Here is an 18,384-nt window from a genome sequence, read left to right as displayed (position 1 = left end):
AACTCTTTTCTTCTCTGCCGATGGCGCCAGACCTGCTGAGTTTTTCCAGGTAATTCTGTTTTTGTTTTGGATTTCCAGCATCCGCAGTAGTTTTTTGTTTTTATCTAAGGATTCTGAAGGGTCATTCGGACTTGAAACCTTAACTGTGCTCCTCTCCGCAGATGCTGCCAGACCTGCTGAGTTTTTCCAGGTATTTTTGCTTTTGTTTTCGATTTCCAGCATCCTGTATGTTTTTTTGCTTTCATAAAAGAGGAACCAGACCCACTGAACCAATTTTTAAATTGGCCTTTTAAACACCCATTCCACATAAACACTGAGCGACAGGAAGACTGCAAGAGGAGTTTTTAACCAGCAGCAAAACATACAGACAGGACTCTACTCAACATTGGGTCTGCAGGATGGGAGAATCATTAACAACATCCAAGTACTGGATTTCTTTAATCCTGTGGGAATGATTTAGGCGGAGCTAAATTTCCGAAACTGGAAGTAAAAATGAAGACTTCATCTTCCGCTCGAGGCTGGAGTTCGGAGCAGGGACAGTTTTAAACGGTGTTTTCTCCGGGATTGGGGTCGGGTTCCCATCTCTCTGGAATGGGGATCTCTCCGGTTAGTGATTGGGTTTGAGACAGTGTCCCGGGTGTGAGTGTCCCGGTTACTCCAGGCTCCGGGTTCGGGCGGGACATTCCCGGGGCTCGAGCTCCGAACACTCAAAATGGCGGCGGGGCCGGGGCGGGGAGTTTGTTTTTTGTTTTATTTGATCCTGTGGAGATGGACCCGAGACCGAAACAGAAGAAAGTGGCGAAAACATGTTATTGTTGATCGGAGTTTAATTAACAGGAAATTAATTGATTCTAAATCGCTTTGTTTTTGTTTCCAATTGGTTCTCCCTCCTCCCCCCCCCCCCCCGCGGTGGTGGAAGCTTCTTGAAAACCCGAGAATGACGGTTGCTCCAACGTTCATTTTTAAAATAAAAACAATTCTGGAAAAACTCGGCAGGTCGAACAGCAACTGTGTAGAGAAAAACAGAGTTAACGTTCTGAGTCCATATGACTCTTCTTCATGGCTGAAGAGAAGTAAAACTGGGATGAAATTTATGCTGTTTAAGGGGGTGGAGCAGGTGAAGCTGGACAGAAGGTCAGTGATAGGTGGGGGCAAAGGACAGATTGACAAGGATGTTAAAAACTAAAGGACAAAGGGTGTTAATGATAGTGATACTGGCTAAAGGAGGTGCAGATGGTGACATTAAGGTCAAAAAGCAAAATGTGATGACAGCAGGACAAAGGTAAACACTGGAAAAAACATGAACCAGTGACAGACGGCCGGGTTGGGGGAGAGGACAGTGGTGGGAAAAGAGATTAAAAATAGGATAAGAGGTGGAGATAAAACAACGAATAAAAATAAGTGGATAAAAAATAAAAATTGAAAAATAAAAATAAATATTGAAAAAAAGGGGTGAGGATGGCAAAGAGAATTCATGATCTGAAGTTGTTGAACTCAATGTTAAGTCAGGAAAGCTGTAAAGTGCCTAATTGGAAGATGAGGTTCCGTTCCTCCAGTTTGCGTTGGGCTTCACCGGAACATTGCAGCAGGCCAAGGATGGACATGTGGGCATGAGGAAAGGATGGTGTGTTGAAATGGCAAGTGACAGGAAGGTCTGGGTCATGCTTGTGGACAGACCGAAGATGTTCTGCAAAGCGGTCACCCAGTCTGCGTTTGGTCTCCCCAATGTAGAGGAGAGCGCATTGGGAGCAGCGAATGCTGAAGAAGGCGCAAGTGAAGCATTGCTTCACCTGAAAGAAGTGTTTGGGCCCTTGGGCAGTGAGGAAATTTTGACATTTTTAACCTACATTGAGATTGGATGTTCTGGCTTGGATTATTTGCATTAATATCAACTACAGATTCCATAAACTGAGTATTCAGGAAAAGTTACAGTTGAAAGCTTGTTTACAATTTTCCTGTGGATCCAGGAGAGTGCTTTCCAATTTAACCCTGGAGGCTGTTTCTGAGTTTTCAATGGAGTCACCAATTCTAGACACATTCCTGAAGTTTTTACGACACCACTCCCACACTCCTGCTTTTGGCTTTCTGACATGTCCATCTATCCAATGCCTTCCTCCTCCAACTGGAAAGCCAAGGGGCCCTGACCCAATTATTAGAAGACTCTTGGGTAAAAGCAAAATACTGTCAATGCCAAAAATCTGAAATAAAAATAAAAGTTCAGTTCTGAAGAAACCATCTTAATCTCAACATCAACTCTGATTACAGATGCTGCCAGAGCTCTTTCCCAGCACTTTGTTTCTTTGGGAAGGTTCTTGTTCTCCTGGATTGTTGTCTACAATGACCTGGAGATCACTTTAATATCTGGTGTCTCCAGGGCAATTCTGGAGGGCTAGGAACCATATGTTCTGACCATTAAATTCAACGCTTTACCCCCATTATCCATGACGCAATTTAAAGGTTGTACAATTTTGAAATTATCTTTCCTGAAGTGTACCATTTCCTTATGTTTATTATAAATATATTAAGTGCACTTAGGTGATTTAGTTACCATGCAGGATTTCAACTGACAACTGATTCTCTACAGAGAGACTTGAGTAAAAAAAATTCACCATTCTGTGCAGTGTGAAATCCATGGTTGTTATTCAATATGCTTTAATTTCCATAATTTTATCATCATCATTTTGGTCAATGCTATTTGTTGCACAGATGGTGTTTGGCACAAATTTAGATACCAACGGCAGTGTATCTACAGTCACATGAGTTCACCTCTGAATTTGTCACAATATGACTGCATTAAAATGTTGTACTTGCTGAAGGATTAGGGTCCTGTTAAATAATAGTTCTGATTCAATAACCCAGAAGCACCCTAGCCAGGTTTGGCAGATAACTTGTCTGTGTCACTAAATTATTTTTGATAATTGTCTTTCAAGCTACGTGATATGTGCCACATAAATTAATTGGCAACTCACTGCCAAATAAAGCAGATGATTGCTGCCTTGTTTCAGAGAGCTTCCCAGTTTATCTCCTTTCCAGTGGATGTTGTCTGTCAACAGGAAAGAGGGACAATACTATCGAGTGTGACAGAATTTCTCTAGGTGTAGGGGACCATTGATGGAACATGTTGGCATCCATGCTCCCTTGCAGAATTCTATTAACTACATCAACAACAAAGAGTTTTATACCTACAGTCCTAACCCTGAATTCACCTCTTTCTTTGGTTTATTTCCTATCTCCCCATATGCTTTCTCAGAGTTCAACTTGTTGATGAGACTGGCCTTTTGTTGCTTAGATCTTAATCCCACTAAACTGCTGAGCACCCAGCTTCTTTTCCTGGCTCCTGTGTTAGCTGATATTATTAACGGTACGCTCTCCTCGGGCACTGTTCCCCTCCTTCAAATCTCAAAAAACATTCATGACCCCTCCCCCATAAACTATAGCTCTATCTCCAACCTCCGTTTCCTCTCCCGAGTCCTTTCATGCATTGTCGACCTCCCAAATCCCTGCTCATCTTTCTCAAAAATTCAAGTTTGAATCCCTCCACTCAGTTTTTTTACTCTGCCATAGTACTGAAATAGTTCTTACCAAAGTCACAAATGATAACCTAGTTGACTGTGACAACGGTAAATTATCCCTCCTTGTCCTTCTTGACCTGTGTGTAACTTTTGACACAGTTGACCATGAAATTCTGCTGCAACACCTCTCTACCATCATCCAGCTGGATAGGACTATGCTCACCTGATTCCATTCTTATCTATCCATTTGCAGCCAGAGAATCACCTGCAATGGGTCTTCTTCCTGCTCCTCCACCATTGCCCCTTGTACCGCCCCCCCCCCACCGGCAAGGATCTATCCTTGACCCCCTCCTGTTCCTCATCTACACACTGTCTCTCAGCAAAAAGCATCAATTTCCAGAGCTGAAAATACCCAGCTGTCCTCAACCTTGGTGTTATATTCAACCCTCAAATGAGCTTCCTACTGCACATCCAAAGGAAGACTGCTTATCCTGATCTCGGTAAGGTTGGCCAACTCTGCCCTTGCTTCAGCTTATCCGCTGTTGAAACTCTCATCAATGCCTTTGTTACCTCTAAACTTCATTTTTCCAAAGCATTTCTGGCCTGCCTAACTAGTTCTACCTGCCACAAACATGAAGTAATTCAAAACTTTGCTGCTCATGTCCTAACTCACGCCAAGTCCTGCTCACCCTGATCTACATTGGCTCCCAATTAAGCAACATTTTGATTCTAAAATTCTTAACCTTGTTACCAAATTCTTCCATGGCCTTGCCCCTCCCTGTCTTTAATCTTCTACAATCCCCTGAAATCTCTACACTCCGCCTATGCTGGTCTCTTGACCATTCCTGATTTTAATTGCCCCACCATTGGTGGCCCTGCCTTGAGCTATGAAGTCCATTAGAGCTGCAATCCCTTCCTTAAACCTCTTTCCTCCTTGAAGATGCTGCATAAAACTTATCTCTTTGACCAAGCTTTTGCTCATCTGGCCTAACATCTCCTTATGTGGCTTGTTATCAAATTTTGTTTGTTAATGCTTGTAACACACTTTATGTTAAGGATACTATATGAATGCAAGTTGCTGTCGTTTAAATACATAGTTTGCATGCAAAGCCAGCACTTGTCTGTGAACGCCTGCTCCAGGGCTGTTCCATGATCCATTCATTTGAAGATAGTCATGAGTACCAAGATTATTCAGCAGCTCAAAACATTGTCTCGTGGATAAATGCTACCAGTTAAGGAGTGACTGAAGTCCCCTCTGTGCAATTCTGGAAAAGATATATCAAAATAAAATACATTAGATGCTGAAAATCTGTAAAAGAGAAGGAAAATATGGAATCAGACAGTATCTGGAGAAGAGAAAAGTGACAAGGTAACGTTTCGCCTGAACTTCTGAAAACAGTTTTTGTCTGAAAAATGAATTTCTCGCTTCTTTCCATGTGTAATGGGGTACACTAAGCTATTTAGCTGTGGAACGGATCATTGAGATGGTTGCATAGTGACCAGGGCTAGGAACTGTATATTCAAGGGTATTTGATATTTTGGAAGGATATAAAGAAAGGAAAAGGAGGGAGGTAGCTCTTTTAATAAAGGACAATATCAGTACAGTAGTGAGAAATGATCTTGGCTCAGAAGATCAAGATAGAGAATCAATTTGGGTGGAGATAAGAAAATGGTCAGGGAAAGACGTCGCTGGGTGGATGTAGTTTATAGGCCCCCTAACAGTAGCTACACTGTAAAACAGAGTATAAATCAAAAAATTATGGTGTTTGGTTTAAAAAAAGGCATTGCAATGATTGAGTATGATTTTAATCTTCTTATAGATTGGACAAATAAAACTGTCAAAGGGAGCCTCAAGGCTGAGTTCATAGAGCATCCTCATTTCTTAAAATAATACCTTCTGGACCCAACCAGAGAACAGGCCAGTTTGGACTTCCACTGTCGCTGGGTTAAAATCCCATGGTCCATTCATTTCAAAAGAGTTATGAATACCAAGACTATTCAGCAGCTCCAACATTGGCTCGTGCATAAATGCTACCAGGTAAGGATGTATGACCCTTCTTCAGAGCTAAAGAGAAGTCGAAATATGATTACGTTTATACTGTTTAAGGGGGGGTGGGGCAGGTGAAGCTGGATAGAAGGCCAGTGATAGGTGGGAAGGGGTAATTGACAAAGAAAGGGAATGGTAAGGTCTAAAGAAGGTGCTATTAGTGGCATAAAGGTAAGTAAGCAGAATGTGATAATAGTTACAAGGGTAAGCACTCTGTGAAAGAACAACGTGTAAGCACTCTGTGAAAGAACAACATGGAACAAGTAACAGATGGCTGTTTTGGAGGTGGGATGGGGAAAGGGAGCGGTGTTTGGGGAAAAAGGATAGAAAAGGGGATAAAACAATGAATATATGAATAAAAATGAAAATAAGTGGATGAAAAATAAAAATAAATTTATTAAAAAGGGAGTGAAGTTAGTGGAGCGAGTTCACGGTCTGAAGTTGTAGAACTCAATGTTAAGTCTGGAAAGCTGTAAAGTGCCTAATTGAAAGATGAGGTGCTGTTCCTCCACTTTGCGTTGGGCTTCACTGGAACATTGCAGCAGGCCAAGGACGGATACGTGGGCATGAGAGCAGGATGGTGTGTTGAAATGGCAAACGACAGTAGGGTATTATGACTGAGCAGTTGCTAAAGCTGAGCTCTTTAAAAAAAAATCCCAGAGGGAAACTTTAAACAACTGTCATATCCTATAATTTTAAGTGTTATGTTTGAAATGCAACTCTAAAGTCAGGAATCATACCACCAGTTTGAGAGGTTTTATATTAAGCTAAATTAAACATTTTACTAACGTACACAAATTTATTTACACAAGTTAAATATATACACATGGCTACAAGTTACTATGATCATAACTTTTAACAAATTCCCAAACCAATCTCCATTAAGGCATTAGCAACCCATAGACTTAACCAGACACCATGCAAAGCATTTTCACCGTACGAATTCAAAATTAGGTTCTTTTCACTTTGGTTCCTGTAGAGATAGTTGGAGGCTTACAGCTGCTTTTGATCTCATATTGCCTCTACTCTACACACACAAAACTGCTGAAGTTATACCTGGCACAGCTCATTAAATGTAAATTCTCATTGAATCACCAGCTTCTTTGAACAATAAAACCCCTCTCATAGTACCAATTTTATTAGCAACATAAACATATTGCTTGGCCTCTGCTCGCTAGGTGCCAGAATTCACCCCACTTCTAGAATGCTTTATTCAAAAAAATGCAAATCCCCTCTATCTCTCTTACATATCAAAACTAGTGCACATCAAAGTACCCAGACAAGCTGGCTTTAATCAAATTAACACCCACAGACTAAACCTCTATTTTAAAATAAAAATGTTCTCCAATAATATATACATTAGTAGCTTCATGACTAATGTCTGGGTCATGCTTCCGGACAAACCAAATGTGTTCCACAAAACGGTCACCCAGTCTGCGTTTGGTCTCCCCAATGGAGAGGAGACCGCATCGGGAGCAGCAAATGCAGTAGAAAATTTGAATTTTCTTCCTTGGAAATATAAAGCTATTATCAGTAAAAGTGAAAATAAATCTTGCTGGTTCCTTTCAGAAATTCATTTACATTAATAAGAGTTCATTATATTTCAAGAACATTGCATTGCCAGTCAATATAGCATTTATCCATCATGCAAACAATGTGAAAAAAATCTTTCATGCAGCGAGTGGTTCGAGTCTGGAATGCTGCCTGAAAGTGTGGTGGAGGCAGGTTCAATTGAGACATTCAAGAGGGCATTAGGCGATTATTTGAATAGAAACGATGTGCAGGGGTATAGAGAATAGGCAGGAGAATGGCACTAAGTCATAATGCTCATTTGGAGAGCCTGTGCAGATGTGATGGGCCAAATGGCCTCCTTCTGCACCATAACAATTCTGTTATGATCCCAGCTGAGGTTACCTCTGGACAAGCCTAATCCCAGAGTGGAACCCAGCTTGATAAATCCTAACTTTTAATTTGTTTGTTCAGATACGTGGAGAGTAGCTACTGAACAGAGACACAGAAGTCAGCTGATAAACTTTTAACAAAAGAATAAAACATTTATTCAACAAGAAAAGATGAACTATATTACAATACTCCTTCACCCACAACTAGACCTTTACAGATATATACTGATTCATAAGGATAACACAAGTTACAAAGGCTAACTTATACTTTAATGTTCACAGTAAATGCAGAGGCCATGTAAATCTATGGCGATCTGTGGTCAGACACACCACGCTCTGAAATCAAGTGACAGATGCCACTGCAACCAGATACAATGGAGCTCTCATCAACTCCTCCCAAATACTTGTCACATGATGAGCCAACCAGTCTCACTGAAAACCATCTTTCACATGAGGGTTTCCAATCTCCATTCTCGAAAAACTCACTTTGGAATCTTCTCCCAAACCGACGCTTTCTCAGTGACGCCTTCTGGAAAGGTTCACATCCAGGGTTTCAATCTCTCCTTCTGATGTTCCTCTCTCCTGGGTTACCAGATGCATTCAAGCTGTCTTCCACGCACGCTCTCTCACCGACTCAGCCGTCAACGGTACCACTGCTTCACATGCCCATAGCAAAGAGTCACCAACCTTCAATTGTCTCTTTGATCCTTCTGACTTCTGAAGCCTTTATCTCTTTAAGCTTGGAGCCTTTCGCTGCCCCTCACTCTTAACTTCACCTAGCAGAACCTTTTCCAGGTTCCTGTCCTTCCTTTTGACCAGAAGATCTGCTTGGGATTTCCTCCTGTTTCACTCCTCTGGACTTTGGGGTCTTTTCTTTAGCTAGGCACTTGCTATCTGTCACTTTTGCTCCAGTCTCTCCTCTGGTAACTACTTTCAATCAATTTTAGCTTGGGACTTGGGATCTGTTCCTTCTAGGCTGCTTCTGCCTGGCAGCTATCTTCAAAACAATTGAACTCAAAACTGCTGGGTTTTTAGCTTTTCTGTCTGTGTCTGTGGGAGGGACCTACCTCTCTGGACCCCCATTGCTAGGCAACAGCACTGTTATTTTTCTAAAACAAAAACAGAATTACCTGGAAAAACTCAGCAGGTCTGGCAGCATTGATGGAGAAGAAAAGAGTCGACGTTTCGGGTCCACACGACCCTTCAACAGAACTGTTCTGTTGAAGGGTCATGTGGACCCGAAACGTCAACTCTTTTCTTCTCCACCGATGCTGCCAGACCTGCTGAGTTTTTCCAGGTAATTCTGTTTTTGTTTTGGATTTCCAGCATCCGCATTAGTTTTTTGTTTTTATCTCTGTTATTTTTATACCCTTGTGTTTGCTTAACTTCTTAAGTCGTAAAACTCTCATCAGAAATGCAAGCACCTTTTAAAGCGAGACTAAAACTCAATTTGACCTTTTCTCAAAACACAAATGCAGAAATACAAATCAAACTGAAACATTAAAGCTAAAGCTCATTCCTAACGCCCACAAATACAAACATAACTTACTTCAAATATCTCTATATTTCCTAACAATTTTGTGATTCTGTCATATGGAAAATGCAGCAACCAGTTTGCACACAGCAAGCTCCCCTGAACAGCAATGTGATAATTACCAGATAATCTGCTTTTGTGGGGTTGATTGAAGGATAAATATTGGGCTGTAATTTCCGAGCTCTAGGGTATTGTATTTGGGGGGGTGGGGGGGGTATCCCAAAGATGCATGGTAATTGTCTGGGAAGTGAAAACCTCCCATGGGCAATTGCTCTGCACTGGAAACCATCTGAAAATGCGATTTAAATTGCAAACTTATGATGGTTCCTACTGTGTAACAGCAATAGTTACCCAGAAATAGTTAGGAGAATTAAAACAAACTCTGGCCTCTGAGTAACTTGTACAGACCCATACTGAATCCCACAAGACTAACCCCACAGCCCCAAACCCCCAAGGGACCCCTTGCACATCCCGACTACATTCCCCATGGGACTCATCCACCCTTTGACTACCCTCCGCCCCTCCCCCCTGGGACATGCCCACCCGTGACTACCCCCTCGTAGAGGACTCCATCCATGGGATTCCCCCAAGCCCTTGACTACACGTCCCCGGTGGAGTCCCCCAGCCCCCAACTAATGCCCCCATGGGACTCTCCCACCAATCCCCCACATGGGAACTCCCCAACCAATGGGATTCCCACAACCTCCCAAGGGACCCCCTACTCCCATGGGTATTCCTCTCTTCCTCCAACGGGACCCCCCCTTCCCCGCCCCCAGCCAGATCCATCTCCCCCCTCCCACCCCCACTCCCTTCCAGGGTCGATCCAACCTGACACACCCCAGGCCCATTCTGACCCAACACCACCCCCCCTCCCCCCACCCCCACCCCCCACCCACCAAGCTTAGCCAATTCAACAACCCTCCACCCCACCAAGACCTGAACTGACCTGTTAAACTCCCCCCCCGACACAACCTGACATCCCTCCTGACCCGACAAACCCGCCGCCCTACGTGACAATGCCCCCCCCCAACCCGACTTGCCCCCGCCCGACCTAGTCCGACATCTCCAACCCTCCCAAGGTCTGCCCAACTCGAAACGTACCCCCTGCCCCTGAAATCCTAAACCCTAAAACTCTTACCATATATATTTCCCTTCTTCCTAGCTTGACAATGACCTTTAAACCTGGCCTTAAACTTACTTGGTTTACACCAGCTAGTGCAGTAAAAGAGGGGGCTTGGCTTCCTTACCTACAACTCCACAGCCCTTGACGCAAGGCCCCAGAGATACACTGCACTAACCAGCTCACGCCCGACCTGAGTCACAAGGTCGAACAAGATAGGATCGCGGAAATTTCAAGGTGAGAACTTTTGAGTGGAGTGGCAATCGACTCAATTGCCACTCCATCGGAATTTACGGCCCATTGGCTGTTTTTCAAAATAGTGCCATGGGATCTTTTACATCTACCTGAGAGGGCAAACAGGGCCTCGGTTTAACGTGTCATCCAGTAGACAGCATCTCTAATAGTGATTAGGGAGTGCTGCACTGAGCTAGCCTTGATATTTATAATGGAACTTTATGACTTAGATACGAGAGTGCTACCAACTGACAAAGCCATTAGTTCTTCTTTGTTTGGAGTTTCCACCTGGTTAGCTGTTAAACAATTGAATCTCTTAGTAAAATTGGGAACTTTAGCTAATTATGCTGCTATTTTAAATATATTGCCTGATTGTCAGGGTGCAAATTTACTTAGGTTAGCGGATTTATTTTCTTTCCACGATAGATGACAATAGCACAGTGTCACCAACCTAGCAGTACTCGGGGTATTCTCTGGTTATACCTAGCTACAAATACCTGGTAATCACTCACTACCTGTTCAATTAGCCATGCAGATTCATATGCATATACATAGTTAGGAAAACTTACCAATCTTGAAATAGTAGTTAACAAGTCAAATTACTTATTTTTTTTCTTCAAAGCTACAAATCAGGATTCAGGAACTGCCACAAACAGTTAAAATGCATAAACTTATTTTTATTTTTTAGTATTCTTGATTTATCAGTGAGCCAATTTTTACACCTAAAATATTCCATTTCTATGAAATTTTCTTTTAATCAGAACGGATTTGGGGTTTAAAACATACAAATAAATCCAGTAATTTGAATAAAATGACTCTAAATTAATAGAAATTGTCTATGTACTTATAAAGTACAGTTTATCGCCAAGCACAAAAGTGTTTTATTTACAAAAAATATTTATAAACTACTTCAATTGTTCAGATCTTGTTGAATACCTAGTAGGTTTTGCTGACCATCTGCATGAAAAGGTCTTTATTCTTTTAGTGATAATAGAGTATCTGTGCCTTCTTTTAACTGTCAGTGCAGAGCCTGTAGAACAATGTAAAACATGTTTTTAAAAATTAATCCATACTCTGTTGTCTGTCCAGTAATTCATTACGAAAGCTTTTTCCAGTTGCATAAATTGCTTTTTCCTTCCTTCTCAAGGTTATTGTTCCCGATCCCATCGTTTTAATCACATATAAACATTGTAGTATGCTCTGTTAGGCTTTTCTTCCAAGCACTTCATAATAAAAATCAGCTGGGAAGAATCTTCTGACTGAAAGTGTTTAATTCTCACTGATGGTCAGCTTTGATGGGGATGGAGAATTCCACAGCTCAGCCTGTACTACTCTACTGAAGGAAGATCAGTACCGAATTGGAAAACTAATCACTCCGTCATCGGTGACCATGCCTTCAGTTGGCAAGGCTCTAAGCACTGGAATTCCCTCACTAAACCTCTAAGCCTCTCGACCTTTCTTTTCCTTCTTTAAGATGCTCCTTAAAACCTACCCTTTTGACTAAACTTTTGGTCATCTACCATATTATCTCCTTATGTGGCCCAGTGTCACATTTTGTTTTATAAAACTTCTATAACGTGCTTTGAGACCATGTTATTATGTTAAAAGTGTTAAATAAGTACAAGTTGTTGTTGTTGAAGGGGAAAATGGACACAAAGTAAAATATAGTAATTAAAGTGCATGGCAATTCACTTATTTTTTTCAGATTTGTTTCATCCTCCTATTGGTTCAATACCTACAAGTTGTGGTCTGTTGTGGCCAAGGCGAGTATACCATTAATGGAGAGTGCTGCTCGATGTGTTCACCAGGTAAGTGATGGCCTGTGTTTTAAACAATTGTCATTACCCCACAAAAAATGTGGTCATTTTCTTTAACTTTTGAAAGTGCTACATGAATAAATGTTCTTCTATCAGTGTCTGTTGCCTATTGTATGAGACATATGGCGCCTGTTTCCCCTTCTCCTTAAATATTAATTAAGGTATGTGTTTTTTTCTGTAAAACATTTCAGTTTCTCAAAAGTATACAGGTCATTAATTGTTTCAGTATTTAAAGCTCTGATTAATAGTTGTATTGTTGATTATATTTTTCAATGACACCTACCCAATGGTATTTGTATGTAAAATTGTTTCTAATTTTACCACAATAAACTTTGGAATATTCATTTTCAGGTATACTTACTTAAATCATAAATAAGACGAGGCTGTGGCTGTGCAGAAAATGCTGACTGAGGTTTCATGTTTTAATACTCCTGTTAATATATTGGCTACTCCATGTTTTTCAATGAGCCGTTCACCTCGCTGACAGCTGCATCCAAGTTTTCGCAGTCCTTTGAGCAGAGGGTTGCTGTAATCAGGCATCTGAGTAGGAGGAAAAAACACAAGGGTCAACCAATCAGATTGAAGAATCCTCACTAAAACACGCAGGAGATTAAATTGGATAACCCCTAAAGGAGGGCACAGGGAGTGTGATACACAATTAAACCACGCCCATTATTTGAAAGCCAGGCAAAATGCTAAAATCGTGCTGCCTGTGCCTTCCAACGCTTTCTGCGTGCAGCCAATACTCCCCAGACTGTTCAATGGCTGCACACACCAACAGAAGGGTCAATAGTGTTGGTACCTGGACTGCACCTGTTAAAGGGGAAGGGCATTGTAGCTGCTGGTGGTGCTGCGATCATTCTAAATATTGCACGATGTCAGAATCAACAATGGCTGGTAAGAGGAGAGAGCATGGACTAAGGCTTTCAGATGCTGTACTGGAGGTCTTGGTGGAAGAGATGAAAGGAAAAAGAGAAATTCTGGACCCTAAAGGGGGAGGTGGGGGAGGTGCCGGAAGCCTTCCAGGTACATGCTCAGAAAGCAGTGACAAAAGGGAACAGACGAGGTCAATGCCAGGAATCTAGTCCCAAGGACCTGGATGCAGTGCAGGAAGTTTAATGTTCTCACACAAGTTGTCAAGGTTAGCAAGTATATCTTCAAATGCTATAAGGTTGCACACTACTTCTGCAGCAGAGGACTCAGGTGAGGACTTTAGATAGGCCAGGCTACCTGCAGGAAAACCTGCATTCTGTGTTAAGGACTATGAAGGAGTCCAGCACCAACTTGACACAGGGCATTCCACAGAGCTTGGAACTCACACTTTCAAAGGTGGAATGGAAGGTCACCTTAACAAACACACTTGTGGAACCAGCAAATATGCTGCATTTGACGGCCGGTGTCTGGGCTTTCATTACAGCACAAGCAGCATACATTCACTCTCGAGTGCTGCAGTGGAAGCTGAGACTGTTGTTATGCAAACTCAGCTTGCTGAGATAGAAGCTCAGCCTGCTGCCATCATGACTCTTAATACCAAAGTGAAAGGGGCTTCCAGGGGTTCACAGCACTCCAGACATCTGTGCTGCAGTAAATCTATTCCCTAAAGACCCTCTGCGAATATGGCCTTCTGCTGAGTTGTCTTCTAGCCCTCCTCCTCCTCCCTGTGCTAGCAGCTCATCCTGCTCTGCGTGACCTCTAACATTTTTGCAATCATGCACAATTCCAAGAGGAAGCCCAATGAAGTCACCCATGTCTGGGTGAAATTAGTTTGTGCACAAGCCATTAAGTCATCAATAAGGTACTTCAGCACCAGCCAGACAACTCCCTGCAGACTATTGAGACTTTTAACAAGTATAGAAAAGCACCCAAAGAATGTGGAATTGCAGCAACAGCTTAAAGATATATTACATTGTTAAAACTTCACTTACTCCTGATATCTAATGGGTAAGTACCCAAACTTCATGCCCTTACATGAGTAAACCCCTTGATTATACTATAATTTTCCTGTTTTTTCTGATCTTCTGTAATTGCTGTCTAAAAATAATAAAGGTTCTCATTTCAATTTCATAGCTTTTTGCAGCAAAATCCTTTCTGTCAACAGTTTTCTGGGAGCAGTATAAGTTTTGTAATTTCGCATCTGACTTACACATATGTTTTTGTTTTGCAGGCACTATAGTGTTCAATCATTGCACGACAGAATTTGGTACAATATGTAAACCATGTACAACTGGAGAATATATCGACCATCCTAATGGGTTAGAGAAATGTTTTAAATGTGCAGCTTGTGATCAAGGTAAACATCACAGTCACATTTATTTTACCCAGAGTGTTGTGGAGGCTGACTGGTTAAATATATTCAAGGCACAGATAGACATATTTTTGAACTATAGGGGAGTCGAGGGTTATGGGGAAACAGGCTGGAATGTGGAGTTGAGGCCAAGATCAGATCAGCTTTGATCTTATTGAATTGTAGAGCAGGTTCATGAGACAGTATGGCCTCCTGCTCCTATTTCTTAGGTTCTAAACAGTTTTGTAGATTGAGTATTTTCTTAGGAGCAGTTATCAAGCCATTGTTTAAAAATGCTATGGTTTAGCAAAACATCATTGTTCAAGATTTTCCTTAACTGGTTTGCTCTCACTACTCTTGAACAAACAGTGGAAAATCTCATGCATGCAGCGCTGCTCCGGGTGATGCTAACAGATACATTTATTCACAGGGGATAGACAGTGCCGGAAGCCTTTACTTGCACAGTTCTATAGTACCACAAATTTTATTCAAATAATATTCCTGGACCTTGTTGTTGATCTACAGATCCATAATTTGTTTTTTATTCAATTATGGGACGTGGACTTCACTGGCTAGTCCAGCATTTATTGCCCATCCCTAATTGCCATTGAGAAGATAGTGGTGAACTGCCTTCTTGAAAGTGCTGCAGTCCGTGTGGTGTATGCACACCCACAGTGCTGTTGGGGAGGGAGTGTCTGACTATATCAATGATGAAATCGTACAGTTCAACTTCAAATCTGATGTAGAATTTCCTGTGACCAAAACCTTGTTTTGGAGTTTGGTGTGATCAGATTAAATGTCAATTACATTTATCACATTTCCTGTTAGACAAGCACACTTTTTCTGTCGTCTCTTTTGCCAAGAATGCTGACCTATGCTGGTATGTGGTTGCGCCAGTGCCATTAACTCTCCTGACCGTCACCCAAATAGTCACTATTCATAAAGGAAACAATCTGTTGAGAGGAAGGGGCCATGACAGCCAAGTCCTCTTCTGCTGGGGTGAAATGCTTCACCTGTGGGATGTGGGAAATCTGTGATGCTTCAAGTGTCGCGGACAACTACATCTGCAGGAAGTGTACCCAATTGCAGCTCCTCACAGACCGCATGGATCGGTTGGAGCAGCAGTTGATGCACTTAGGAGCAGTCACGTGGCGGAAAGCGTCATTGACAGGAGTTTTGGAAATGTGGTCACACCCAAGGTACAGACAGATAGATGGGTGACCGCTAGAAGGGGCAGGCAATCAGTGCAGAAATCCCCTGTGGCTGTCCCCCACTCTAACAGGTATACCATTTTGGATACTGTTGGGGGGGGATGGCCTATCAGGGGAAAACAACAGCAGTACCCAGAGCAGCGGTACCACGTGCCAGTGAGCTTAGAAATAGGAAAATAGTGCAGCTGAACACGTTGCTGAACAGATGGTGTAGGAGGGAGGGTTTCCGATATCTGGATCAGTGTGATCTCTTCTAGAGCAGATGGGACCTGTACAAGAAGGACGGGTTGCATCTAAACTGGAGGGGCACCAATATCCTGGCTGCAAGGTTTGCTAGTGTCACTTGGGAGGGTTTAAACTAGTATGGAACCAGAGAAACAGGTCAGCAGGTGAAATAAAGGTCTGGGAACCAGTGAATATGGCCAGTAGGACTAAAAGGAAGGGCAGGCAGGGAGAAATTACTGAACACAGTGGGACTGGGGGTCTGAAATGCATTTGTTTCAATGCGAGAAGTATAACAGGCAAGGCAGATGAGCTGAGAGCTTGGATTAGTACTTGGGAATATGATGTTATTACTATTACAGAGACTTGGTTGAAGGATGGACAGGATTGGCAGATAAACGTTCCAGGATTTAGATGTTTCAGGCAGGATAGAGAGGGATGTCAAAGAGTTGGGGGAGTTGCACTGCTGGTTAAGGGGAATATCACAGCTGTACAACAGGAGGATACCTCGTTGGGCTCATGCAGCGAGGCAATATGGGTAGAACTCTGGAATAGGAAGAGTGCAGTCACAATGTTCGGGGTTTACTAAAGGCCTCCCAATTGCCGGCGGGAGATTGAGGAACAGTTATGTAGGCAGATTTTGGAAAGATGTAAAAGCAATAGGGTTGTTGTGGTGGGTGATTTTAACTTTCCCTATATTGACTGGGAATCACTTAGTGCTAGGAGTTTGGATGGTGCAGAATTTGTAAGGTGCGTCCAGGAGTGCTTCCTGAGACAATATGTAGATAGTCCAACTAGGGAAGGGGCAATACTGGACCTGGTATTAGGGAATGAACCCGGCCAGGTGGTCAAAGTTTCAGTAGGGAAGCATTTTGGGAAAAGTGACCATAATTCAGTAAGTTTCAAGGTACTGGTGGATAAGAATAACAGGAGTCCTCGGGTTAAGGTGCTTAATTGGGGGAAGGCTAATGATAACAATATTAGGCAGGAACTGAGGAATCTAGACTGGAGGCGGATGTTTGATGGCAAATCAACAACTGACATGTGGGGGGCTTTCAAACATCAGTTGATAAGAATTCAGGATTGGCATGTTCCTGCTAGGATGAAGGATAAGCATGGCAAGTTTCAGGAACCTTGGATAATGAAGGATATTGTGAGATTAGTCAAAAAGAAAAGGGAAGCATTCGTAAGGGCTAGAAGGCTGGGAACAGATGAAACCCGTGGAGAATATAAAGAAAGTAGGAAGAAACTTAAGCAAGGAGTCAGGAGGGCTGAAAGGTGTCATGAAAAGTCACTGGCAACCAGGATTAAGGAAAATCCCAAGGCCTTTTATACATATGTAAAAAGCAAGAGGGTAGCCAGGGAAAGGGTAGGCCCACTCAGGGACAGAGGTGGGAATCTGTGTGCGGAGCCAGAAGAAATGGGAGAGATACTAAATGAATACTTCTCATCAGTATTCACCAAAGAGAAGGACTTAGCAGTCGATTTGTCTGGGATGAGTGTGTAGATAGCCTGGATCATGTTGAGATCAAAAAAGAGGAGGATTTAGGTGTTTGGAAGAATATTAAGGTGGATAAGTCCCCAGGGCCAGATGAGATCTACCCCAGATTACTGAGGGAGGCAAGGGAGGAGATTGCTGGGGCCTTGACAGAAATCTTTGTATCCTCACTGGCTACGGGTGAGGTCCCAGAGGACTGGAGAATGGCCAATGTTGTTCCATTGTTTAAGAAGGGTAGCAGGGATAATCCAGGAAATTACAGGCTGGTGAGCCTTACGTCAGTGGTAGGGAAATTGTTGGAGAAGATTCTTTGTGACAGGATTTACTACCATTTGGAAGCAAATGGGCGTATTAGTGAGAGGCAGCATGGTTTTGTGATGGGGAGGTCGTGTCTCACTAACTTGATCAAGTTTTTCGAGGAAGTGACAAAGATGATCGACGATGGAAGGGCAGTGGATGTTATATACATGGATTTCAGTAAGGCCTTTGACAAGGTCCCTCATGGCAGACTGGTACAGAAGGTAAAGTCGCACGGGATCAGAGGTGAGCTGGCAAGATGGATACAGAATTGGCTTGGTCATAGAAGACAGAGGGTAGCAGTGGAAGGGTGCTTTTCTGAATGGAGAGCTGTGACTAGTGGTGTTCCACAGGGATCAGTGCTGGGACCTTTGCTGTTTGTAGTATACATAAATGATTCGGAGGAAAATGTAACTGGGCTAATTAGTAAGTTTGCAGACGACGCTAAGGTTGGAGGAGTTGCATATAGTGAAGAGGATTGTCAAAGGATACAACAGAATATAGATCGGTTGGAGACTTGAGCGGAGAAATGGCAGATGGAGTTTAATCCGGACAAATGCGAGGTAATGCATTTTGGAAGGTCTAATACAGGCAGGAATTATACAGTAAATGGCAGAACCCTTAAGTGCATCGACGGGCAGATGGATCTGGGTGTACAGGTCCACAGGTCACTGAAAGTGGCAACGCAGGTGGATAAGATAGTCAGG

At 42.6% G+C, this 18,384-nt stretch overlaps 1 protein-coding gene across 1 annotated transcript in view; it reads left to right on the top strand.

Annotated features, from left to right (window-relative positions):
• The first annotated feature begins 262 nt into the window (after positions 1-262).
• Positions 263-18,384, top strand: part of LOC144690364 (tumor necrosis factor receptor superfamily member 5-like) — a 53,121-nt gene continuing 34,999 nt past the window's right edge. The window contains exons 1-4 of the mRNA XM_078557789.1: positions 263-606; positions 5,333-5,550; positions 12,054-12,156; positions 14,330-14,455. Coding sequence (XP_078413915.1) covers positions 5,494-5,550; positions 12,054-12,156; positions 14,330-14,455 — 286 coding nt within the window. The 5' untranslated portion in view covers positions 263-606; positions 5,333-5,493. The remainder of the gene's footprint in view (positions 607-5,332; positions 5,551-12,053; positions 12,157-14,329; positions 14,456-18,384) is intronic.

The sequence above is a fragment of the Cetorhinus maximus genome, chromosome 15 (genome assembly GCF_964194155.1).
Source record: "Cetorhinus maximus chromosome 15, sCetMax3.hap1.1, whole genome shotgun sequence".
Taxonomy (NCBI): Eukaryota; Metazoa; Chordata; class Chondrichthyes; order Lamniformes; family Cetorhinidae; genus Cetorhinus; species Cetorhinus maximus.
The sequence above is the reverse complement of the archived record's forward strand: the minus strand, read 5'-3'. Positions and strand labels throughout refer to the sequence as shown.